Source organism: Cornus florida, unplaced genomic scaffold (assembly GCF_030987335.1).
Source record: "Cornus florida cultivar Cherokee Brave unplaced genomic scaffold, ASM3098733v1 CherokeeBrave_3.0.0_Hap2_Chr02, whole genome shotgun sequence".
NCBI classification, from domain to species: domain Eukaryota; kingdom Viridiplantae; phylum Streptophyta; class Magnoliopsida; order Cornales; family Cornaceae; genus Cornus; species Cornus florida.
Window position 1 is genome coordinate 4,005,558 of NW_026775572.1, and position 27,496 is coordinate 4,033,053.

The following is a 27,496-nucleotide window of genomic DNA, read 5'->3' on the forward strand; positions in this document are numbered from 1 at the left end:
TATTTCACGTTCTTTGAGAATAGAAAAAGAATAATTAATGAGACTTAAATAAGCCAATGAGATGAGCGACTGTGAAAGGATAGTCGCTCTTAGCATTCCTCCTATATATAATTCAGTTCAGGGGTTTGTAATCCTTTTTTGAATTTTGTGACTTAACACATTTTATGGCTTGCAAACCCATTTTTCACTCTCTCACCTAATATCAACGATGTGTAAGTGTGTGTATCTGGACTCAACCCCGCTTGAAAAATCTTACCTTTAAACAACTCCGCCTCAACCACATTCCCCAATTTACAATGCCCATCAATCATTGATTTAGACAAAAAAAAAAAAAAAAAAAAAAAAAAAAAAAAAAAAAAAAAAAACGGTGAACCCGAACTGGAACAACGGCTGAAGCTTGCGATGGCGAACGGCGAATCCGAACTGGAATAGCGGGCGATGGAAACTGAAAGATATGAGTTTTGATTTTTTGAACAATTTGAAATGATATGCCGATATGGGTTTTGAACTTTTGATTTTTGCAACAGATAGATAAACTAAAATATATGGATTTTGAACTTCTAATTCTTGTATTTTGCAGTTGGAGAGGGGGGGGGGGGAGTTGAGAACGAGAACCGCCATGGAGGTGGACCCTAACACCCATAGATTTGCCCTAATGATATATGGTGCACACACACACACAATATATATATATATATATATATATATAAATGACAAATTTATTTATTTTTTAAAATATGAAAGGGCATGTTTGGTTTTAGATTTAATTATATTTAAGTTTAGGTTATCCCAATTTTATACAATTTGAGGTTTATATTATCCTTCTGCCAAACAAATCTCATTTTATACAAATTTGGATAAAATGGTCATTTTACATGGCCTGTATTTATAATCATTAATTTATTCAACTGAAGTGAGGGTATCATCGTCATTTTACACCACCAGGACCTGTTCACATCAAATTGATAATATAGGGATTTTTTTTTACCACACAGGAACTGATATGCACTATATCGATAGTAGAAAGATTTTTTTTTGCACTTAACCCTATTTTAAATTAAAAATTTCAATTTTCAGCACACAACTATAACTTTAAACTTAAAATACACAAGTGTAAAATATGCAAGCATGATAACTTTATATGTTACCGTACGTCACAATGAATAAATTTTTTTTCGTTGCATTTTATTATTTGATCACCATATATTCCTCTGTCTCAATAGGCATAACCTATTCTTCCGACTCCAGGATGATTTATCATCGAGAAATAAATTAATAATACATTTATATTATACTTCTTAATAATTATTATATTGTATTATATACAAGTAAATAATAAAATTGACGTTATATAGAATTTGCACACCTCAAATTTCAATAAGGGCAAATTAATAAATGTTGATCTGTCGATTCATGTATAATTTGCCCAAATTTGTAATTACTGGTAAAATATCAAAATTGTCATTATGATCATCACGGAGTTGTATAAAGAACATGATCTCCAATCAGATGCAACTCTATTAAGTCCCGTAAACCGTCGGTTTAGCCTTTTTCAAGGCAACTCCTCATTTATATTGGTGTCCAAGTACTACTAAGAGAGGATTGTAGTCCGCCAACACCGACGTACAATCATTTACAACTTATAATTTGCCACGTTATCCATTTATATTTAATCTATTTCCCTATTTTAACGTGGCAAATTCTAATTTGTTTTGGTTTGGTCCACCATAAGAGTATTAATATAGAAAGAAAAATGTGCCCTTCTTTTAATTCCGCAATTTACCCCATTCATGAAATAAGATGCCGATTATACCCCCATCGAATCAACAAAACTCAGAGAGAGCGTTCTCGCTTGAACCAGTATTTCGAGAGAGTCTCTCTCCTCTGCAGAAAATCATTGTCTTCTCTCTAGTTCTTCACAATTTCTCTCTCTAATTTTACTCTCAGATTCGTGGATCGGACGACCAGCCTCTCTCCGCCCATGACGATGATAACTCCTCCACCGTTGGATGTACGTTGTCAACTCTCCTCTCCATTTCCCCCAATCTCCTCCACTTTATGTACCGGAACAATCTGAATTTTGTTTTCCGTGCATCGTTCCCCTCTATGAATACATATGTATTTGTGTATATGTATATATTTCCATTTTAGTGGTACTGGTTGGAGTCTGGTTGAAGTTTTGTCGACTTCGTGATCGTTTAGGGTTTTGGTTTCTATTGGGAGGTTTTGAATTTAATTCAGTCTCTCAATTTTCATTGTGCCTATGTTGGAAATTTTGGGGTTTTATTTAAGTTCACAAGGTTGGGGTTTGGTGGATCAGACTCTGATTTGCTATTTGTTTTGCAGCAAGAAGACGATGAGATCCTTGTGCCACATTCAGAGTTTGTTGAAGGTCCACAACCCATAGAAGGTCCTCAGCCCATGGAAAGTACGTTGTCAATGTCCTTGTATATATCTTTAAGTTCACGAATTTGTATTCGATTTATTGGTTTTGAACATTTATTTTTGTGTGTTTTGATTAGCACAAGCTGAAACTACTAGTACTGTGGAGAACCAGCAAAATGATGAGCCTCAAACATCTAGGTTCACGTGGACAATTGAGAACTTTACTAGGCTGAACACCAAGAAGCTCTATTCTGATACTTTTGTTGTTGGCAGTTACAAATGGTAATTGAATGTCATTCACTTGATTTAAATTATTGATGCCCTGTAGCACACCTTATTGAATATGTTCTGATTGATTCTTTACTTGCATTCCTTTGGTCAGGCGGGTTCTTATTTTTCCGAAGGGAAACAATGTGGATCATTTATCTATGTATTTAGATGTGGCAGATTCGTCAACGTTGCCATATGGCTGGAGCCGATATGCACAGTTCAGCTTGTCTGTGGTTAATCAAATTTATCCCAAGTTCACAGTAAGAAAGGGTATATTCCGCAACTCCAACTCTTCTGTTTTGATTACCTAATTAGACCTTCTTTCACAGATTCATGTTTATCTCTTAGTTCGTGAATTTTTTTTTGGGGTTATCATATATTTGTTTTGCTTCAATTCATTCTTATGTTTCTTGCAATAGAATTATTTGTTGTTGTAGTTGGCTTCTGCATATTATTATAAGAAAAGATTTTCCTACCCATTTTCCTCCTTTTAAATAGCCAACATTTATGTGTGTACCTTGTAACCTAGCATTTTGCTCCATGCCCAAGGCAATTTTATTTTTTATTTTTTGTAAGTAAAACTTCACTGAAGGACCCTATAAGGGGAGTGTACCTAAAGGAACAACAGCACAAAAGAATATATCACTATACCCTTAAGCTATCCAAAAAACCAACTAATCCTTTACAGATATACATAATCTTTAGTACCCAAATCAGTGCTTTCACACCATCAAAAGATCACCGATTCCCCTTATTCCCCAATTCCCACCATATGCAAAGCGGACTGACCCTCCATGCATCTTGAGGCAAGCTCGCCTTGCCACTGTACATCCCCTCCAAGAGTCAAGAACTTCTGTAGTAGAAGCCAGCAAAACCACTGTTAAAGAAGACCAAATTGTTGATAGTAAAAATCTTTGCTAAAGTCAAAGACTGCCACCGCGAGAGGCATTTTAATTCTCCAAACCGTTTTCCACGAAATACTGTTCCTGGCTCTCCCCAAAGGACCTGATCATTTCTGCATCCTACTTTTGAATGAAAACTAAGCTTTTGATGGAAGAAAAGGAATGACTAGTGAGTCAACAAGCCTTACATGCACAGTTGGTTAAAAGTGTTTCGCCATGTCCCTTAGTTGAGTCAATGTTGATGGAATCTAACCACAAATCTCCCATGTTTAGATCTCATCCAACACCACCGATCATCTCCATCCTAGCCACTGGCTGTTGGTAAATCAAATCAAAGAAGGCTAAGACCTCCATTTTCCAATCCTGATCCGGTTTGCAAAACCGACCACGAGCATCCACTATGTCGCATTTCTATGATCAAGATGATAACAGTCTGCCACCATGCTATATTTATCAGCTACAATCCTAAATTGTCTCAGAGATAGACATGCCAGAGGCCTATTATCAGACCAAACATACAGCCCTTATAAATGTTTTTCCAAAGACCCACTCCCATTGATCTCCGCATCTCCCTAGAGCACCAACTGCCTCAGTCGTCACCAACATATCTCCACAACCACTTCCCTTCAATGCTTGATTAAATAGCTTGAATTTTTGGATTCCTAATCCTCCCATCTGAGGGGATAGCACACCTTCTCTGAATTGACCAAATTATATTTGAATTCATCTCCCTATTATCCCCACAAAAAGTTCTTTTGCAACTAATCAATTCTCTTCACTAAAGAAAAAGGAATCTGAAACAGAGGAAGGTAGTTGGCAGGTTCGAGAGAGTGCTCTTAACATGAGTAGGACATCCGTCCTTTTAAGAGAGATTGCTTCTTCCACCCTGCGAGTATTTTCTTAAACCTGTCCACCACCAGGTCCCAAGCAGAAGAAATCCTCAACGGGGCTCCCAAATGTAAACTTAAATGCGTTGCAAGAAAAGCTTCTACATCACACCCCAAAATATTAGTTAGCGCAAGAATATTATTAGCCTCCCCCAGCGGAACTGACGCTTTTTCTGATATTGATCTTTAGTCCTGGCACAATTTGGAAGCAAATCAACACACATTGCAGGAATCTCAATTAATGTCTGCAGCATCACAGAACACAATGGTATCATCTGCAAAAAGGAGATGAGATACCTTCAGCTGATTGCTTGCATTCTTCTTCACTTCAAACCCCTGGATGTAGCTGAAAGCTTCAGTCCGTATCATTGCCCTACTGAAAGCCAAAATGAATAAGAAAGGGGACAATGATCATCTTGTTTCAGTCCTCGAGAGCTACTGAATAATCTTGCCCAAGATGCATTCGCGAAAATTGAGAATTTGACTGTTGGGATGTGAAGTGAATCCAAGGAATTTAGCTAAACATTTCCCGCCATGCTAATAGGCCTAAAGCCCTTTACGTCCATGGCTCCACCCTTTTCACGATTAAAGCTATAAATGAGACAGTGATACTCTTCTCGAATTGACCATGCTCATGGATATTGCATAAAGTTTCCATTACCTCCTGTTTCTGTTGAAGAAAAGCCTCGGTGAATCCATTCGGCTCCAACACCTTGCCCCCATTGCAACTCTTCAATACCATCTCCTTTTCTTCTTCTACAAATGGTCTCTCCATCCGCTCTCTATCCTCCTGAAATGTTATCAAACTCTTGGCCATGCAACAAAGGTCTCCAAGAATAATGTCATGCAATTAAGTAAAATTGTACCCAGTGCACAAGGCTCCCGGATGGTAGACAGCCTTACTTATTTATTTCTAGGGATGCTGATTCCGTGACTTGAACCCATGTCACTGTCGCCACCGCGGGGGGTTGGAGGTTTGATGTGGACTACTTGCACTCTATACATGAAGCAGCTACATCTCGTGCAAGTTGAGATGCAGGAGCGGTAACATTCTTCATCCAATGAGTACTAATTGTTGGGGTAAGAATAATAGTTAAACCCACTTCATAAAACACCTCAAGAGATATTGAAGAATTCTTCTACTAAATCCTTGAGTGTTTTACTGTTTATATTGAATTAATTTACACATAAAATACACACAATTTAGTTTATCCTACATTTCATTTGCACATGCATCATTTATGCTCATTTTCTAGTTCAGTCGAGACACCTGGGCAGTAACATTGTTTAGTTAGTATGTAAAAAATACAGATTCAATCTGGTAGATTTATAAGGGAATCAAGCATAAATTTGACTGTTAGTAATCAATTTCTGAAACTAATTGGATTGATCCAATCAGAACAGCTTTCAGAAAAGAAAAACCTCTGATGACAGATGGATTGCTGTTATTAAAATTTGATTTGATTACAAAAGTATCAAAGCTGAAATTGTTTATTTTGGGCGGGTCAAAGAGACCTACTATTGTGGAGTTTTATGTTGTGGAGTTTGTCTGACTGACAGAAAGTATTCCTAGTTCTCACTTTCTCCTGGCTCATTCTGATTACCTGTCGATTATATATTAGACTTGCATTTGATATCAACATTTTCACTTGGAATTTTCAGAAACGCAGCACCAGTTTAATGCAAGGGAGAGTGATTGGGGCTTTACATCTTTCATGTCTTTAAGTGATCTTTATGATCCCAGCAAAGGGTATCTTGTGAATGATACATGTATGGTTGAAGCTGATGTTGCTGTTCGTAGGGTCATTGACTATTGGTCATATGACTCTAAGAAGGAGACTGGTTATGTTGGACTTAAGAACCAAGGAGCAACTTGTTACATGAACTCACTTCTTCAAACTCTGTACCATATTCCATACTTCAGAAAGGTTAGAATATGTCTCATGTTCTTGTCTTAAAATTAGCAATTTATGTCACCGATTTATTTAGGAGGCAATTTCTCATTTTGAGCTAACGTCTCAGGCTGTGTACCATATGCCAACAACAGAAAATGATATGCCCTCAGGAAGCATTCCTTTGGCCCTGCAGAGTTTATTTTATAAACTCCAATATAGTGACACCAGCGTTGCAACAAAAGAGTTAACCAAATCTTTTGGATGGGACACATATGATTCTTTCATGCAGCATGATGTTCAAGAACTTAATAGGGTTTTGTGTGAAAAGCTTGAAGATAAGATGAAGGTATGGTTATTCAGCAGCTGCAGCCCTTCAATGTGCATTTTGATGTTCCTATAAGAAAAATATTTGTATTGTATTGGTGAACTGATTGTTGCTTTGCTGGAACAGGGAACTGTTGTGGAAGGGACAATACAGCAGTTATTTGAAGGGCACCATATGAACTACATTGAATGCATCAATGTGGATTTCAAATCCACGAGAAAAGAATCATTTTATGGTATTTACTGTGCTGAAGTTTAGACTGTCCAGGGTTGTTATTGCAGTGCATGATGCTGATTGAAAATTTTCTTATTGCAGACCTTCAGCTTGATGTCAAAGGCTGTCGGGATGTTTATGCTTCTTTTGACAAGTATGTTGAAGTTGAACGTCTTGAGGGTGATAATAAATATCATGCTGAAGAACATGGGTTACAGGTTTGTTGCTATTTGTTTGTCAGAAAAATATGTTTAACAGAATCATACTCTAGAGCTGTCAAAGCAAAATAAAGAAATGATCATAAGTTTACCACACTGAAATAAAGAAACTAGTGGTGCTATGATGAGCAGTGTGACTTGGAAAGGCAAGTGGCCATTCTTATATTATGAAACTTTGTAAGTTCTCAAGAGGCAATTCTGTGGAACTGGGAACTGGGTCAGTTAACTTTGCACTTTAAGTTACCAGGAAAAAAAAGTTCGATAAATAGTTGGTTTGAGGATAGTGTCCAAAATTAGCGGGGTTTTCATCAAATCAGCAGTACATGTGACAGGCTGATTAAACAGAAACAGATATGGATTATAGCTGGTTGAACCAACTTTGAAGTTTTAAACTCATAGAACCTATTTAAGATGGTAGAATTGAAGGAAAAAGTGGATTTCTTGTTGAGGTAGGAGTCTGTTCTTCATTTTCCGTTCTGCGACTGCCGAAGTCCGTTTTGTGCTTTCTGTTACATGGTTACTTGTTTGTGTTGGTCCATGTTTGTGTAGTTCCCTTAAGTTTCATTGACCATTGAATTATTATTATTATTATTATTTTTCTTCTTTGAATCTAGTTCTGAAGTAAAAAATCTCAAATTTTTATTTCAATTTCAGGATGCTAAGAAGGGTGTCTTGTTTATTGATTTCCCTCCAGTTCTTCAACTTCAGCTTAAGCGATTTGAGTATGATTTCATGCGGGATACAATGGTAAAGGTCAGTATTAGGAAATTGTTCCTGCTTTATGTGTTCTTTCTTTTTAAATTTTATTAAAATGTTGAGGTGCAGGTTTTGCATACCTCCTTTTGTTTTGAAGTGTGATTTAACCATGCATCATACACTTTGTTTCGAGTCTTTCGACGCTGCATATAGTATCATATTCCAGCCTACCTGCTTTGGTCTTGTTTATGCGCCACGATATAACTTTAAGTATCAGTAGAGTTACTGAAATTGTCACCGAGATGAATTTATTAAATTTTTTTTTAACATAGTAGATAGATGTTCCACTTGAAATGAATTGGTCAGTTTTGTTTTGCATGGCACCCGAACAATTCGGTTTAAATTGCAGAACTTAGAATATGGCAGTTTTTTGTGGAGACATGACTGTAAAGAAAATAAGGTTGGGATGAGATTATTATTTAAGTACCAAATTCGTTTATCAGAGAAACAGCTGTCAGAAGTAAACAAGTAGATTCATTTAAAGCTCTGAAACACATAATGGACTTGTTTTGAACTTAACAAAACAAAGCTCTGAAAGACTGAAACACATAATGGACTTGTTTTGAACTCAACAAAACAAAATTAAGTGATTCGATTCCCATGAGATGTCCAAAAGCATAGTAGCCTTTAGCTTGTTCTGTGATAAGCAATTTGTTAAATCTTATCCAATGGATCTTGTTCTATTCTTGATAATAGATTTTATGAAAAATACGAATCAGAGTTTGAAGAAGGGGAAGGAGAAGTAGCCCTCGACCTGCAACAGATGGAGGAAGATTTATTTAATCACATAGTTTGGGCTCCTACAATATGGCGCCCTCCTGTATACAATCATTGTTAAAATAGCAACGTGTTTCTTTATTTGATATGTCCCATGGGGGAGTCAAATGTTCATTATATTTTATGTATATTCTTTGTTATAATCCATGCTTTCACTGTGCAGATAAATGACCGCTATGAATTCCCTCTTCAACTTGACCTTGATAGAGAGGATGGAAAATATTTATCGCCTGATGCAGATAGGAGTGTCCGCAACCTTTATACGCTTCATAGGTATCATTTCTTAGTGGCATTGCTGCATGGCTTTGAAACCTTTATAATTGTGTACATTGTATTAGAATGAACTCCTTGATCATTTTTCTGGGGAGATATATTTGGATTGTCAACAAACATAGCACAGCCTTAGCACATTTAGGTCACAACAGTGGTTCTTTATTTTCCAGTTTGCTCTACCTAAATCATATTTGTGCCAATTCAAGGTTATAAAGTCTTTTCTCACTGCTTCAATATTTATTTTTTGACCTCTCTTTTCCTTTATAGGACCTTCAATATGTACTCACTAAATTGCTCACATCTACAGAGGCTAACTGGTTCTATCTCATTGCACATAAACAAATTACCTTCATCATCATATCTAACATTTTTATTTGTTAGGCTGCATTGTTGCTTTCATTTATTAACTAGTGCATTACCCACTGTGTATCCCAACTACACGGGTACCAGGAGTGGAACATTGGAGACAGACAGTTTCTTTGGATTATTATATACATAGTCGAGCCAATCCCTATCTTCACTCGAGATCCCTGCAAAATCAAGGCCATCTAGCAACGGTCTCCAGCTAGCAGTCTCCGTGAAAAGCTGCTGATAAAAAGACACAAACCCATTCCGGACATCCTCTGCCCTAGTCACCATAGTCCCGTTGATACGAATCCTGCCAATGTGATTTCCTCTTCTGTTGGAAGAATTTCATGTTCCTATCCCCTTCTTTCAACCACAAGGCTCTGGACTTCTGTCTCCATGAGATTTCCTCCATCACCGCAATCTCCCCAAACTCAGCACCCCTTTCCGATTTGAGAATATGTGGCTGTAAGCCTTTAATAACAATGCCTGGCACTTTTTAATTGGTTATTAGGCTAAATGGAGTTGCACATGTGCTAATGAGGAAAGAACAAAGGGGCACAACAAGCCATTTCTATTAAAGTGAATTGTTTTGGGAAAAATAGAAAGGTGATATGCTGTAGTATTTAAATCCAAGTGCAAGTCATACCTTCCTCTGAATAGTGCATGGAAGAGAGTGAATAAAAAAGAACTTTTGTTTTTTATATATTAAACAAATATATCTCCTTCAGTTTTGCACTACATTTAACCAGGTAATTTTTCTTATCATTTGAAATTTGCACTCCATCTATTTTATTATTATTATTTTGATATGTAGCACTTCATCTATATATGGTAAATAAACACACTTTCTGCCTCCCTCCCTCCCTCCAGGCAAAGAAACAATGTTATTGGAGAGACTTGAACCCTCTACCTTTCACTTTGAACGGAGAGGAGATACCACTAGGCCACAGACCTTGGTGGTCCTCTTGCCATTTCTCTAATGGAGCTTTGAGTTATTTACTTTTTACTTGATCTTTCTTGATTAAATGTATCAGTGTATGACTTTATCATTTAGCTAACTGTGGACTGGTGTTGGAGATGCTATTTGCTGGTATGATTTTAATAATTGTCCGTAAAATATTATCATGCTTAAAAATAAGGAGAAAGATAAGGGGGATGAGCTCTTGCATTGCTTTCTTATGTGGCGAGAATAACCTGTATAAATGTTCCTGTTATTTGATGTCTTTAGAATCTCAATGATTTAGTTTGTTTCTGAGAGTTGTGTACATCTTCTAACTTTCTTTACATGTCTTGTTATTTTTTATTAGTGTGTTGGTTCATAGTGGTGGGGTGCATGGTGGACATTATTATGCTTTCATCAGGCCAACCTTATCTGATCAATGGTATGCATCATATGCACAACAGCTCTCTCTCTCTCTGTATATATATATATATGTATGTATGTATGTATGTATTTATCTGTCTGTCTGTCTGTTTTATCTATTTATCTATCCGTGTATGCGCTGTGCTTGTCTGTTTTGCTTCCCTTGCTTCCTTAGGCTATGTGATTTTATGTTTTCGTTGCATCAGTCTATAAATTTATGATTAAACTGATTTTGAACTCATCATTCATATGTTGCCTTAATTAGATGAAATGCTTCCAAGGCTGGAAAATGTTTACAAATACATCTTTACCTCTTGCACTCTATATCTTTGTCTGATACTCTATTATTACTTGAACTCTATATTGGATACAGTGATGAAGTTTTGCATAATCTGATTTACCCTATTTCTGATTTGACTCTATATAGGGATTGATCTTGATATACGGATGAAATTGATTAGAAAATTTTAGTCACTATAGGGATTCCTTTTTGTCCTAAAAAATTTGAATTTGGAAATACTATTGCAATTGGACAATGCAAATATGTAAAAGTGCAGAGAACAACGGGGAGTCCTTACCAACCAAGATACCTGCCAAATTTCTATGACCCTAGACTGAAAGACCTCATCTTGAAACACCTTGGAGGCTCATAGAGGGTTCCTCAATGGCAACTATATACTTGTTCTCTTCTTATCTTTGAAGTTGGCTTGACCATTAGTAGATCTTGGAATTCATTTGATCTCTAGCTTTGGGAGTGTGATGGGATCCATAATCTATTTCATCCCTTCCTTTGTTATATCTATTCTCGATTAAACAATGGCCAATGTAGTTGATATTGGGGTCTCCCAGAAAAGCTAAGACATATGCTTTTATAGGGGAACTAGTGTTGGTTACTAAAGAGAAGATTAGTGCTCCCACTGATGTCTAAAAAAATGTCCCCACAATAATCTAGGTTGGCTACTTGAGAGAGCTGCCGTTAAAATTTTGATTTTCCCACGGCTAAGGGATTCAAAGTGCCAAAGCAACAACATTTTGAGTATGGAAGAAGCCATGACTATTCAGTCTCTATAATACTGAAAAGTACTCTGTTCTCTAATGATGGACACTCACAAGGATGATAGAAGAGCTCTGTCCTGAATGTGCTCTTTCCTAAGCACACGATCATAAAATTCCTACAATTATGTAGATACTTTGTTTGATTTTGATTTTTAAGTTATCCAAATGATTTCTTTTCAAAAAAAGGAAAACAATGAATTGTTTGGTCTAAACACACACACACACTCCAAAATAAACTCTTTACACCCTATTGTTGTTGTAAGATTGGCTTGTGCAATTGGAATTCTTTTTAGTTATCTGACATGCAAATAACTAAATAGTGACTTTATATGTAGAAGGAATAGGAATCTACTAATTTATGTGAAATGAATTTCTAACCTGATGATCCGTGTTAGTTTTTAATTTATTTATTTTTTATCTCTTCATTCATTCTTATCCGCATTGAAATTCTCAATGAATGATTCTTTAAACCAAAACCAGCAGAAGATTAATATTTGCCAACCCCCAATTTGTAAAATAAAAAATAAAAAAATGAATCAGTAAAAAGAAAATCTCTAAATTATCATCAGATTTCTTTGAAAAAGACAGCTCCAGTGGATTACTGAAAGATGCTATACCAAGAAAAACAAATGGTATGCCATATGTCATTCTCAATTCGGAGAATTGAAGCTTCCTTTCATCTTCTATTAACAGATGAAATAAAATATAACATGTAAAATAGATGCAAATAAGAGGTTAAGGGTTTTTACTAGTATTAGACTGGGTCCATCAGATGGAGAACCCTATATCTTGTGTGCCCTATATCTATCTTCAGTGGTTATGCACCCTCTTCCAATTTAAAGCAAATTTTGATTACGTGGAATCAGAAAAATGAAGCTTTTTTATTGGCCTTTTTTTTTTTTTTTTTTGGGAATTAACTTTTGGTGACATCATCACATTCCTACACCTGCTTCTATAGATACTGCATCTGCCGAAAGAAAAAGAAAAATCCTTTCTTCCGAAACTTGTTATTCCCTTTAATGCTCAATGGATTCTCATATAATTAGGAAGTTGTTATATCCTTGAAAAATTATGGTTTTGGAAGGTCAACCTACACTATGTTCTACTTGCAATTACCCCATCCCCCTTGCCCCCCCAAGTACAAACACTTCTATTTATGCATAAAGGACAAAGTGCCTTGAATTTGCATTGAAGAATAGGCTTAATTATCTGGACAATTAAGTGAGCCTTATGGTGGCCCTTACCTTAGTTCTTCCTCCATTGCAACATTTGGGTATAAAAAGTCCAAAAACATATATATTTATTTTATTTTTTTGACGCCAACACAATCATTGCTTCCTGCATGGTTTCTTTTGTCTGTGTAAAAGGTTCTGAAATTAACTTTACTGCCTGCAGCTTATCGATTTTTAGTTTACTTAGGGCTTGTTCACTTACAGGAATAATTCCTGTTTTCTACTGTCAATTCCTAAAATGTAAAGTAAAAAATAAAAATTGTGTTTATTAATATAATTTTATGTTTCAACTTTTAGAAAGTACTTTCACATTTAATGAAGAAAGGAGAAAGTGAGGATATGTTACTTTCTCTACTTCTTACACTGTACACAGAAAATACTTTTTGTTACTATAGCATTCATTCACCCATCATCCTCGTACCACCCATTTTCACCTGACCATCACCCATCATCCTCTCCCTCTCTATCATCATCATCTCATCCCACCCACCGTCGACAATGGCATACACCACCCACCGTCGACAATGGAAAACACCACCGCCGTACTTTCTATCAGTACTCTCTCTCTCTCTCTATCTGGATGAAGGCAAGACGATGCCGACGAATTTCAGACCACCGGAATCGGAGTCTCTCTCTTTCTCTAAACCACTATAACTTGGAGTCTTTCTCTCTCTCTCAACCACTATAACTTGGAGTCTTTGAATCGCAGTCCATCGTGTTTGCAATAGTTTGTTGGGGCTTTGCTTGAGTTTGGGTTTTCTGGGTTTTTTTGTTGGGTCTTCTCTCTCTCTCTCTCTAAAACTCACTCACTTTCATCTCTCTGTAATCACTATAATCAAACCCAGATTAAACTGTTTTTTTAGAGAGGGAGACCCAATTTGGGCATCGGAGAGGGAGACCCAAGTTCGCATCCACAAGCAGTTCATACTCATTCCCAATCAGTTTGTCCGTGGATTCCGAATTTGGGTTTGATGGGTTTGTTGATGATTCTACTTCTTGATGAATTTGGGTTCAACATATACAAAACAGAAAACCTTAGAATTAGGATCCACATATGTGTATATATATATATAGATATATAGATGTTTAATGGGTTTGTTGGTTTTCTTTTCTTGCTGTTGGTATGTTCTTTGGTAAGAATTGCAGAGAAGGGTATTTGCAGAGAATGAGATGGTTTTTGGTGACGAATTTGGGTTTGATGGGTTTGTTGATGATTCTACTTGATGAATTTGGTTTAAGCATATACAAAACATAAAACCTTAGAATTCGCATCCACAGATGTATATATATATAGATGTTTGATGGGTTTGTTGGTTTTCTTTTCTTGCTGTTGGTATGTTCTTTGTTGAGAATTGCAGAGAAGGATATTTGCAGAGAATGAGATGGGTTTTGGTGAGCAATTTTTGCAAAATCAAAATCATAATTACTGAACTTGATTTCTAATTTTTTACTTTCAAAATATTGAAAGCATAAAATATGATTGAACATGATTCTACTTGGTATTTCAACTTTAGAAATGAAAATTATGATTTTACTTTTGAAGAAAGCAAAAATAAGAAAGCAAAAGCGTTAGTGAAGAGGCCCTAAGGGTAAGAAAATGAACTAAAACTAATTAGACCTTTTTGTGATGTTGTGGCCTGAAGTTGGTGCTGGGTCACGTTGACCCGGTTTTTGCTTGCTGGTTGTGGACCCTATTTAGTACTCTCTTGTAGCCTGATATATAAGGGCGCTTAGGGTTTGGAGTGGGGGATTATTGCGATACACTGAAAATCACAGAAAAAAGAGTGAGAGCGAGAGCTAGGGTTTGGGGGCTGAAACTTGTAATCTCCATATTTTCGCATGGTGAATTTTTTTTGCCAGATCTTCCCCGTGGATGTAGGCTTAGCCGAACCACGCTAAATCTTTGTGATCTTTGTTTGTGGCGTGTTTATTTTCTGTCGTGTTTCTTGATTGTTTCTTGGGTTCGCTGCGTTTGTCGTTAACACATTTATTTGAAGTTCAATTGGTGAGAACTAAAAGGGGGACACCAATGTACATAGGAACTGTACATAAGATATATGTTTTTGAAGTTCCATTGGTGAGAACTATAAGGGGGCACGCCAATGTACATAGGAGCTGCACATAAGTTATATACAAAGCATACTTGCATTTCATCTAAAAACTCTATTACTCCATAAAATATTCCAACAAAGAAGATTCCCAGTAATCCAGAAAAAAGAGAGAATGGATTATGCTATACTAAGAGCAAAAATAGGATGTTCTACCTCTTAAAAGGAATTCCTATCCCTCTCACCCTGAATGCTCCACCAATTAGCAAACACATCCCTCATCAAACTGTACATCATCTGGTAAGCACCAAAGAATAAACGAGAGAGCATACACATTATGGCCACCAGACAATGCATGCAACAAAAATGGATGACCAAATTTTCGTTCCTTTCCTCAAGTTATCAATAGTCAGTCTCTTTCCCAGAATGGATGACTATCGAGGAAAGTGTGTTGTGTCTAAAATGTAAAACAATGGTGTAACTTCTAAGTGATCTAAATGAACTCACCCACTTTACCATGTATTGTTGTAAGCATGCATTGATAGATGTTCTTATCTGCATGCCACAGCCATTCGCGTTCTTCTGACATTGCTTTATATTGAAGAGAGAAAAAGAAGAAAAAATTGGCGGAACCTTCTGGAAACTATCAATAATATTTTATTTTATAGATTTTATCTATTTTTTTTTTTTGATAAGTAAAATTTATTGAAAACGCTCAAAAAAAGGGGAGCGGAACCCATGATAACAAAAAGTCCACAAAGCGCCTTAAATCTTCAACGAGGCCAAAAATACAATAATCTCCTCAATGGATTTATAATCTCTCCCTGACACTGTTAAATGTGACACAATTATCTATTTTAGATTCCTAGGAGTTGTCTACCATGCATGCTGTAACATTGTTTACGAATTCTTTTCATGTTAGTTGCTTGAATACCAATGCATCTTGTGTATATAATGAGTGTGCTTGCATGTGTGCATTATAATTGACAACGAACATTAATGTCAATTTATCTTTGAGATGCAGTATAATTGTGGTTTTTCTGATTTCCCTTATCTTTTAGGTTCAAATTTGATGATGAAAGGGTAACAAAAGAAGATATGAAAAGGGCATTGGAGGAGCAGTATGGTGGTGAGGAAGAGGTAAATTTTTTACAAGCATTACTTTAGATTCTCTTATATTTCAAATTCTTGTCTTGGTTATGAATTCATCTTCATGTCTTCTTCTGCCATTGTCCAACAGTTGCCTCAGACAAATCCTGGTTTCAATAACACTCCATTCAAATTTACTAAATACTCAAATGCATACATGCTTGTGTATATACGTGAGAGTGACAAGGAGAAAATAATATGTAATGTGGACGAGAAAGACATCGCGGAACATCTTAGGGTAAACTTTCTGGATTTGTTGAAGTTGAAATGAAATTTACAATTTTCTGTTTTGTGCATATGTTGGTGTGCATGTGTTTGGACTTGGATCTAGATTATCACATATAATCTTCTCCTTCAGATAAGGTTGAAGAAAGAACAAGAAGAGAAGGAGGACAAGAGAAGATATAAAGCAGAGGCCCACCTTTATACTATTATCAAGGTTACAACTTCTTGCCTGAAAAATTTTCCATGGTAAATTGTAGCAATGAGTTCTATTCTCCTCACTGAAGCAATTAATTTATACTTCTAGGTTGCCCGCGATGAGGACCTGACAAAACAGATTGGAAAGGACATATATTTTGATCTTGTAGACCATGACAAAGTTCATAGTTTCCGTATTCAGAAACAGATGCCTTTTGAACTTTTTAAGGTACTGTTTACTTTTATTATTCCAACTGAAGGATGAAAGTTTCATGTGTTCCATTGCTAACAAGAATTCCAGTTTTGTGTTTATCTAAGCTTGACCACTTGTTATATTTAATTGCATGTGATTAGGGCTTAAATTCAACTCTAGATATATTGAAGGTTTATCTGAAATATTAGATTACTTGGTGTTTATTTAAACTTTTTTCGTGGGTTCTTTTGTGGTTGGTAGTGAGCATTCATTTGGCACCCAAAAAAAGGGCAAAAAAAAATTGTGCGTGGGGGGTATGATACTGCATTCTTTAGTCAGTGGAAACCTTGTTTACATTTGCTAACAAAGGACTGTGTATTTTTTACTTGCAAAAATATTATATATACACACACATATATAAGATGACCCTTTCTGGTTTTAAAAGGTAGCCCTAACGTTTCTGGGCATTTCCTCCAAGTATCTGTTTAAAATAAATAAATAAATAGGATGGAGAAAATTCAGAACTTTCATAATCTTTAAAACTGTACAATGTGGCCATGTTGTTTACAAGATTTTGATAAATTTGATTGTGGTAAAAAGAAAGATTGGTGCGTTTCAAATTTGTGATTTTCATATAGGATAGCATTGCCTGTTTTGTTTACTTCTTTGTGTTTCTTAAGATTTGCTTATTGATTATTTGTCATTCGAATTTTTAGACTGCCTCTTAATGTTACATGCTGTGGTTGCAGGAGGAGGTTGCTAAGGAATTTGGCATTCCAGTGCATCTCCAGCGTTTTTGGATCTGGGCGAAGAGACAAAACCATACTTATCGCCCCAACAGGCCATTGACACCCCAGGAGGAAGCACAATCTGTAAATAGTTTTTCACTTTACTTCTGTTCTATTTGTTATCACATGTTTTTGGGCCATGGCTTGATTCAGAAATTAGTGCCTTTTCCACTAATGGTAGCTGGGTGAGGGTTTGGATAATCTGTCTCATTTGGCGATATTGTCTTGGCTTTTATTAGTATATTAGAAAAAGGTGTTGGTATAACGAAATGGGTTACAGATTGTTCTTACCTATTGTTTTTTTCACCACACCTGCACCTTTCAGTGCATTAACTTTTGGGGAAACTGAATTAAATTGTCTGTGGCATCATGACATGAATTGATCTCAAAGTGTTTAGCTCACCAAGCTTCTTTTTATAAATAGGTTTCAATTTTTTAATCCCAGTTGTGCCACAACTAAAGAAGATATCTTTTTCTTTTCTCCCCATACATTAACCTAGTTCTATAATTGTTCTAGTAACTTTATATATGGCGTGATCAGGACATCTGTGATATCTCATTATTGGGAATAAATTTGGCATATAAAAACTAATTTTCGGAAAAGAAATATTTGAGTGTTCTTTTGGAAGACAGAGTGAACCATTCCGGAATTAATTGAGAGAATGCTTAGGCTAAACATGATCCTGAAACATGAACAGTTATTCTCTAGGAAGCACGGACACGCCAAAATGGGCGAAGAATCTATGTCCGGCACGGACACGCCCCGACACGTGTCGGACACACCAAAAAACGTGTCTGGAATTTTTTATTTTAATTTTCGGACACGGCACGGACACTCCGCAGACACGCATCCGACACGCCAGGGGGGTGTGTCCGACATGCGCGTCTGGAATTTTTTTTTTAAATTTTCGTACTACCCTTTTGGTATTGTAAATGGTAAAAGTCCTAGGTCAAATGATGGATGGGAATAGATGATAGTACACTGACTTGTTTTTGTATCTTTTTTGGGGACTAGCCTTTAGGTTTTTGTGAATGTTAAGTGCTAACAGTAAAGTCATGAATGTTAATAGCCCTTTCTGTCTATGCTTTTGTATTTGGAGAAAAGTTGCAATGATGATTAAATGATACTAGTTATTATTCTAATGGCTTGTTTTTTATTTGGTTTTATAACTGAAACATTGTTCTTTTATAGTTTATTAGTTATTAGTTATGATTTGTGTTTTTTTTTTCATTGTGAGGTTGATGAAAAATAGCAACACTCAGTAATTTTTAAAGTACTACATCATATATATATATACTATTTGCCGTGTCCCCACCATGTCCGTGTCCTAATTTTTTTGGATTTGCCGTGTCGCCGTGTCCGTGTCGCGTCGTATCCGTTTCCCGTGCTTCTTAGGTTATTCTATTTAGCATATTTTATATGACCTTTTTGATTCTATTGAGGGAACTGGGACTGATTCATTCTTGATGTTCTTATTAGTCACTCTGTTCTTTTGGCTTGTGTCTTAGTCTTGCCATCCTTCAGTTTTTGGAACCAGATCTTCTGTTTTCAAACACGAACTTGCATGATCGTGTTTCTGGCACATGTTTCGGTAATCATGCCATCAATGAAGCCAAACCCTTGTAATATTTTATGCAGAGTTTAAGCCGTTGATGCTTATGCAATTTAAAATACTATTTTTTGGTTCATCCATGTATTATATTATCTCCAGATCATTTGTACAATGAGCCTATTGTTGATTCTTTTGCAATAAAAAATTGCATTGGTGTAGGATTAGTTCTCTTACTATGGTGAATGTTTTAACAGCCGGATATGTTGGATCCAAATAATTTGTTAATAAGGTCTGGGGATTCCCCCCCAAAAAAAGGTGTGGGCATTATTTGAGTTAACTCTTCATATATAGTTGAACTATAGTTTCTAGAAGGTATTACTGTGAAAAGTTCTGGTTGCTTGTAGAGTTTAATTGGACCACAGTGAATTATTTCACCTGCATCGATGGTGTGGGGATTATTAGAGTTAACTCTTCATATATAGTTGAACTATAGTTTCTAGAAGGCGTCACTGTGAAAAGTTTCTGGCTGCTTGTAGAGTTTAATTGGACCACAGTGAATTATTTCACTTGCGTTGATCAATTTAATCATGCATGATTATATTACATATATTTGCTATGACCTAGTCGATTCTGTTGAGGGAACTGGCACTGATTCTTTCTTGATGTTTTTATTTGCCACTCCTCTTTTGGCTTGTGTCTTGGTTTTACCATCCTGCTTCAGTGTTTTTCATCATGGATCCTTCTAAAAATGCTAAAATTTTGACATAATTGAGTGCAGACAGCCCACTTTTTTTCTGAAAGGGGTTGGTTTTGTACTGCTTGAAATGGCTCTCTTATTGAGAAATTGTTTAGTGCTGCCTGTAGAGCTCGCTATACATGCATTAGAGAAGCTAATGGTAATTATTTTTAAATGTAGGTTGGGCAGTTGAGGGATGTTTCTAATAAGACACACAATGCAGAACTGAAGTTGTTCTTGGAAGTAGAGGTTGGGCAGGTAAGGTTGCATTTGCAGTTTTTGCAACTCATTCTATGATATCTTGGCCTTCACACTTGAGAGGCTTTTTGTATTAAATTTCTCCAGCACTCTTATACTGATGCTCTATATGATGCTTCAGGATTTATGTCCTATTTCTCTGCCTGACAAAACTAAAGAAGATATTCTTCTTTTCTTCAAGCTTTATGACCCTGAGAAAGAAGAGCTTCGGTAATCACTAATTCTTTAGTTTTATTTATTCTTTTTCTTTTATTGCAAGCTGTTCAACATTTTAACACGTTTTATGTTCCCAGATATGTTGGTAGGCTTTTTGTGAAGAGTTATGGTAAGCCGATGGAAATTATATCGAAACTAAATGAAATGGCTGGGTTTGCCCCAAATGAAGAAATTGATCTCTTTGAGGTTTGTTTCTAGTTGAATTTTAGTGTAATGTGCATTATAATTACTATTTGTTCCGCATTTTGGGTTTTATGCATTGTTACAGATTTAATCGTTATATTTTATACTTCACATTATATTATTTGTCAAAATTTCTCAACCCACTATTTGTTCAGGAAATAAAATTCGAGCCGTGTGTCATGTGTGAACACCTTGATAAGAGATCTTCTTTTAGATTTAGCCAGGTATGTGTTGCATCATCAGTGTTGGGTTTGTTATAGGATAGCATTAAATGTGGGAATTAAATTCTCAACTCTTCTGTTTCCAGATTGAAGATGGGGACATTATTTGCTTTCAAAAATCCTCTTTTCGTGAAAGTGAAGAACAATGCAGATATCCTGATGTTCCTTCATTTTTGGAATATGTACATAACCGCCAGGTCCAGTCCACTAAAGCTTTTTCACATATAATATTTCCGGGTGTTAAATTTCTAGTTGTAGCTTCAATCATTAGTTCTTGTATGCTATCTTTGTATTGGTATCAGATTTTGAGCTATGAGCCGAGCCACATGGAGTATTGATTACTTCGTGTTCGAACTTTTATTAAGCCAATCTAGTTTGCTTATTATATATAATCCTTAACAGCCTTCACCAAGCATGCTATTAGATCCCGTGCAAGCTCAAGTAACTTGGTTTGTCTTACAACCCCAGACTTTATGAAAAATTTACATCTGTGGAAATTCTTAATTTTATCCTGAAATTCATGGTGCTAAAACAATAAAACCATAAAGATGCTTTCACTTGATGTGTAGATTTTTCTCATTCTAGAGACTTCATATTGAATAAAGTAACATTTCTTTAGTTGAAAGGGAAATATGTAAAAACCCCTAAAAGATGTCCAGTGGAGTGTTATGTATCTCTGTATCTTAGTGATGATAAAGTTGTCTCACAGTTCAGCATTTACTTCCATATCCTCATAAACAGAACCTCTATTTTCATTCAGAATTTACTAATTATGGGTAAAGTGACTGTCTTTTGGTTTGATCATATTTGTCTTCTTGAATCGAACAAGTTTTGTGACCTACTTTTTGCGCCTTCGCACATAATTTCAGCATTGGATCTTGTTTGAATTTTAACTTCCACAATAACCAGCATTATGTGGTTTGTACTTTGCAGATTGTTCATTTTCGATCTCTGGAGAAACCCAAGGAGGATGATTTTTGTCTGGAGTTGTAAGTATTACCATAAATAGCATTATAGTGGACAGTAGGAGAGAGAGACTGCATTTGCTCTCGCTGCTGTATATATGTATATAACCGTTTCATCTATAAATTTTAAGGTCAAAGCTGCATACTTATGATGATGTTGTGGAAAGAGTAGCCCATCGGCTCGGTTTGGATGATCCGTCAAAAATACGGCTTACTTCTCACAACTGTTATTCTCAGCAACCTAAGCCCCATCCTATTAAATATCGTGGAGTGGAGCATTTGTTAGACATGCTTGTCCACTACAGTCAGGTAGTTTCACATGAACTGAGCTTATATAGAGGCCTGATCTGCCCTTTTACTTTCTATAATAATATTTTACATCAAACAGAAAGGAAAAGTATATGTGCATATACCACACAATTAATGGGGTAAAAGAGTATGTTTTTCTCTTTCCTGCAGACTTCCGATATTTTATATTACGAAGTGTTGGATATCCCGTTGCCAGAATTACAAGGCCTAAAAACTCTGAAAGTTGCTTTTCATCATGCAACAAAGGATGAGGTGTGTCTGAAACTACTGCCATGCCTGCCACCACCAACATGACTACCAGTTTTAAATCATCATATATGTTCTCTTACCTATTCCATTATCTTCTTTAAACTGTTTTCAGGTGGTAATTCACAATATTAGGTTGCCTAGACAGAGTACTGTAGGAGACGTGCTTAATGAACTCAAGACAAAAGTAAGTGTTTCTAATGTTGATACTCAATGCCCTTTCGGTTTTGTTTTATGTGAATTTTTTTTGTTTTCAGGGAAAAGAAAATACAGAAGCAGGTTAAAAATTCACTTGACTTTACTGTTTTCTGAAATCATTTTTTTAAAAACACCTATAAAAGAGGTTTTTTTCTTTTTTCTTTTTCTTCAAATTAGTATTTTTTTAAGAATAACAATAATTTCCCTAAGTAACTAGTTTGATAATCAAAAGGCATGGATCTCGAATTAGTTTTTTTTTTTCCCCCTGTTGTCTTGAATTTGTTTTCTGTATTCGCTGGTCTTGAAAACTTTTTTCTGAGAAGGAAATGAACAGGATATTAATTTTCCTATTATTAATCAGGAGAAATTACCATGAAAAAGTGCCCTTTGCTATTAATCCCTATTATCTTTCTCTTTACAATTTTTGCACCGCGAATAACTTCCTGGCAGAAATTTTGTCGTTCATCTGGTTACCCATCAATATATATCTTCTTCAAGTTATGCATGATGGCAATTGACAACTAGATTTTTTTTGGATCGTTTCCTCCTTTCTCCTCCTTTTTGTCTTGTTCATTTTGATGGAAATCCTTTCAATCCTTTTTGTTCATGCATCAAGAGATTCTAGTCCACATTATTATAGTTGTTAATGGTTGAAGCAGCTTGTCAATTTCTGGTTTTTAAGGAATTGATCTTGTAAGAGGCTGAGCATTAGGGAGATTATAATATAATAAATTTGCTACTAAATTGTACTTCTGCATTGTCCTTCTTACTCGCAATCTTAGCTTAGCTACAGGAGCAAATTTTTGCTGCGTTGAATAATTTTTATTAATGCATTATGCATCCTGAAACAGGTTGAGTTATCTCATCCGAATGCTGAACTTAGGCTGCTTGAAGTTTTCTATCACAAAATCTATAAGGTAATAATCAAATTGTTAAAAGTTTATTACCCCCTCTGAAGTTGATTTCTCTTTGGGGCTCAACTTGATGGGTGCTTATGCAGTGCTTTCTGTATTGGATTATATGTGGCCGGCACCTAAAATTGCTTCCATTTTAGATGATCTGCAATTAGACTGGTTTAAATTTTGTTGCAACCAGTAAGTATGCTGTATCATTCATTATGTAATCCCTAATACTGCTGTTTTGTTGTTTCAGATCTTTCCACTCGTTGAAAAAATTGAGAATATAAATGACCAGTATTGGACATTGCGGGCAGAGGAGGCAAGTTCTTTTTCCTCTTCTTGGTCCTCTTTTTTTTAAAAAAAAAAAAAACATTTATCCCCTTAAATCTGAGAAAGTGACAATTTTTGCAAGTTAAATGGCATGATGCCTATATGGGGCGGTCTGTATTTCTTGTATGGATGTAATCTAGGTAGGACAGTAAGCAAAGTAATGCATGTGAAGGACGTGAGATGCATATCTGCTTCTTTCAAAAATAAATCATTATTTCAAAAAATGGGGTTTAAAAATCTGCAAGACTAGTGCTAGTGTTCTGATGCTATACCTATTGACAGTAAAATATCTCAGTGTGGAGTTTAACTGGCCTTAATTATGTGCAAGTAATTGGAAGCAGGCTTCACAATTGAAATTCCTGCTTGTAGCTTAATTGGTGATGCAAAAATTACTTGTTGAAAATAGGGTTGAAGACTTCAAAATTTACTTGAGAATTGAACTACCGTGAATAATTTGTTGTAGATTTATTTTTGGCATATAGAAATTTTCCAAACCTGTTGGCCTTTATAATTTGATTTTCATAGTGGTTCACCAGCTTTTATTTTATTTTATTTTTATCGACTTATACTCTAGCTTTAGAGAATGGATTTTTGTTATTTTAGCTATATGTCTTTAGTCTATGTTACTGGTTTTTTTTTTTTTTTTTCGTGAAAAGAGCAAATCTTATTTATATATATATATTTTTGGGGATCAACTGGCATTCCAGCTTTAGGGAATGGATTTTTGTTGTTTTAGCTTTACATATTTGTCTTTAGTGTGTGTTACTGGTTTTCTTGAAAAGAGCTAATTTTTCTCCCCCTTATAATTTTTTTATCTCAGATTCCAGAAGAAGAGAAGAACCTTGGTTCCCTTGATCGCTTGATTCATGTTTACCATTTCACAAAAGAGACTTCCCAGAACCAACTGGTATTGAAACACGGGCAGCATGTTTGCTAGGCATTGTAACATTGCTTCAAGCCATGCGTGTGCTATTGCACAAAAATTAACTAGTACCCATTTAATAATGATCTTGAGATATACTTGTATTCTTAACCGTGTTTATTCGGCAGCAAGTCCAAAATTTTGGGGAACCCTTCTTCTTGGTCATCCATGATGGCGAAACTTTAGCTGAAGTTAAAGTCCGCATTCAAAAGAAATTGCAACTTTCAGATGAGGAGTTCTCTAAGGTATATTTTCTTCCCTTTTTGGGCTAATGGATAGTAGTTACATGGTGCTATTTTTGAAATCTTATCAGATGATCACTGCTATTAACTTATTTTAGATCCCAAATGATGATGTTTGACCTTTGTCATTTATATTTATGGATGGTTAGTGGAAGTTTGCATTTTTTTCAATGGGTCGTCCAGAGTATCTGCAAGACTCCGATATAGTGTCCAGCCGTTTTCAGGTGCGCACATCTATGCTTGTGTATTCTCTTCTAATCACCATTTCTTGTCAATTTTGTTGTTCAGTTTGCTGTGATTCCCATTTGAGGTTTTTTTTTTCTGCATTTATGAAATTTACTGTTGCATTTACTTTCTTCCAGAGAAGGGATGTTTATGGTGCTTGGGAGCAGTACCTTGGGTTGGAACATCCTGATACTGCTCCTAAAAGGTCTTATGCAGCAAATCAGGTAAAAGTTTCTTCATATTAGTTTCTTTATGGTTTCAAATTATGGCAAACGACCACCATTATGGATGATAAAACTGAGTATCTGTTCTGCTTGTATGGATTCCTTTCCGAGTTTGTGCAATCACTTAAAATTTTAATCCCTGCCTCTGCCTCTATTGGCCTTATTTGTTTCATTTAACTTGTAACGTCATTTTTCTTTTTGTTGATCTACATAAAAAATTGCAGAACCGTCACACGTATGAGAAGCCAGTGAAAATATACAACTAGAGATGTGAACCTCTGACCGTGCATGAGTTCAACCCAGCATCGTTTGACCACAAAGTGCAATGTTAAAATTGGCAAGGATAAAAAATGACTATAGATTGCGAGGCAGCAGAAGAAATCGACATTGAGGTGGTATTTTTGTGGTTTCATTTGTAGGTTTATAGATTCTGATTCTTTATTTGATGCTGGGGAAGGGTGATTTTATCCTGAATGTCGTGCTTTTGTTGTTGATACCACTTGAGCTTTTGCTGTCCTTTTGCCCTTTCGTATAAAAGCATTTCTTGGCTTGAGAGATTGGTGGCTTTCCATAACTGATCCCTGTGTAATTTATAGCAGTATATAGGGAGGATTTTGGTTAAAGGGGATGTAAACTGGTATAGTGGGTGCCTTTTGACGTTTTATTTTTTACTTTTACTTCTTTTCTCTACTTATCGTACCCTCCTCTTTCGGTTGCATTTGATTTTTGTAGGGGATGGGATGGGATGGGACTGTATAATGGTTGGCTGGCCAAACATACATGTTTTTTTTAGGGATTTGTATAAAAGAAAGAACCATATCTACAGGCATATAGTGTCGACTTTATATAATTTATTTTGTCACTTTTTTTAGTTCTCTTTTATTCCCGGAGGTCTTGTTATTCAGATTTTGTTTCCTAAAAGAAATATTATACAAATAATATCAAGATAAAGCCTATATTCAGTATCTTCCTTCAAATGCTATTGGGTAATAGATATCAACTGTGGGTAATCCGTTTAGTCAGTAACTGACAATGGGAATTGGTGACTAATCCGTTTAAGCATGAATTATTGATTTCACCTTAGGATACTGATTAGTGATATTAACGTATCACTGATTTCTATTTTCGGGAAGGAAAAAAAAATATATCCCCACCTTGGTAGGTAGTATCGAGGAAGTATAGATTTTCCATTGACGGTAGGCAATGGGATTCGAAAAAAATTTACTCCCAAGTATGACCTGATTTTTCTCGATCTCAATGCTACCAAACATAGAGAGTTGATCTATTCTTAAAATGGGTTCATATTAGTAAATACATTATATTTTGGAGTGAAACACTTTTACTTCTGGAGCAAACCTTTGCTGCTAGAATCCACCCGTGCAATGTAACACTTTGATTCATTCTATTATGCATACTTTTTTATTTGGGGTCTCGGTTCAAAAAATAATAATAATAACAATTTTCTGAATTACTTATAATGGTTAAAAAAATGGTTTCAATTTCCACCAAGAGTCCTAAAAGCTAATGTAAAATAACAAAGTGAAAAAGGGATTAAAGGAAATCCCATTTTTCTATATCACTTTTGGTTTGATAAAACATGAGTGCTGTTGTCAATTTTTGTTAGTGGATAAGAGTGAATTTCAAAGTCGTTCCTATTAAAACATAAAATAATACCTGTAATGAGTACACAAGTCGATCTACTCAACAAATAAAAGAAAGCATAATGTTTTGAAATAAAAGAATGGCGAAACTCTTTGTTCATGAATTATTTTTCTCATCTACTATATACGAAATCAACCCAATAATGGTTTCACCAACAATCAAATGCGTACAAGCAGCAACATGTAAGATCTCGCTTTAGGCCCTGCAATAACAGGATAGCACCAAACAACATAAATGTGAGCTACTAGTCCCATCACCTACTCTAAAATGGAGGGAAACTACCATTGTTATTCTTACGGGCAATTTCCTTACAAATTTTCACCTATTTTTTGCTCTTTTTCAAAGTGGACTTCTAACGTTCCTCATACTTGAAGATATGATTACGAGAGCATTCATTTGTTACTTCCACTCAAACCCAAAGTTTAAGCACCGCACCCTCTTACTAATATTTAACATGTCGATCACCATGCATGCTTTTAATATAACCTCCAAATAGTGCTTCCGAGACATTATTATAAAATTAAACCAAACAAATCTTTTGGCTTGTTGAACTGCAATGCCAAACAGTACGCTTCCCGTGAAGGATTTATCAGATCCTAGGATTTGATG

At 35.7% G+C, this 27,496-nt stretch overlaps 1 protein-coding gene across 1 annotated transcript; it reads left to right on the top strand.

Annotated features, from left to right (window-relative positions):
- The first annotated feature begins 1,809 nt into the window (after positions 1-1,809).
- On the top strand, positions 1,810-25,917 carry LOC132293184 (ubiquitin C-terminal hydrolase 12). Its single transcript, XM_059790546.1, has 32 exons — positions 1,810-2,011; positions 2,347-2,428; positions 2,523-2,667; positions 2,768-2,925; positions 6,107-6,372; positions 6,467-6,685; positions 6,791-6,899; positions 6,980-7,095; positions 7,750-7,848; positions 8,792-8,901; positions 10,557-10,631; positions 16,010-16,088; positions 16,189-16,335; positions 16,456-16,536; positions 16,627-16,746; positions 17,460-17,582; positions 19,968-20,045; positions 20,167-20,255; positions 20,339-20,447; positions 20,600-20,668; positions 20,752-20,862; positions 21,599-21,654; positions 21,762-21,939; positions 22,090-22,191; positions 22,301-22,372; positions 23,235-23,300; positions 23,536-23,601; positions 24,433-24,519; positions 24,663-24,779; positions 24,926-25,000; positions 25,139-25,225; positions 25,450-25,917. Exons 1-32 carry the CDS (start codon positions 1,982-1,984, stop codon positions 25,489-25,491), a joined length of 3,363 nt encoding a protein of 1,120 aa, XP_059646529.1. The 5' UTR covers positions 1,810-1,981; the 3' UTR covers positions 25,492-25,917.
- The last annotated feature ends 1,579 nt before the right edge of the window (positions 25,918-27,496 follow it).

Excerpts from the sequence above, each read along its gene's own strand:
- LOC132293184 (XM_059790546.1), top strand. The coding sequence starts at position 1,982 with ATGACGATGATAACTCCTCCACCGTTGGAT. Across the intron at positions 16,336-16,455 it reads ACATCGCGGAACATCTTAGG|ATAAGGTTGAAGAAAGAACA; the intron begins GTAAACTTTCTG and ends CTTCTCCTTCAG. Across the intron at positions 20,448-20,599 it reads AAGAAATTGATCTCTTTGAG|GAAATAAAATTCGAGCCGTG; the intron begins GTTTGTTTCTAG and ends CTATTTGTTCAG.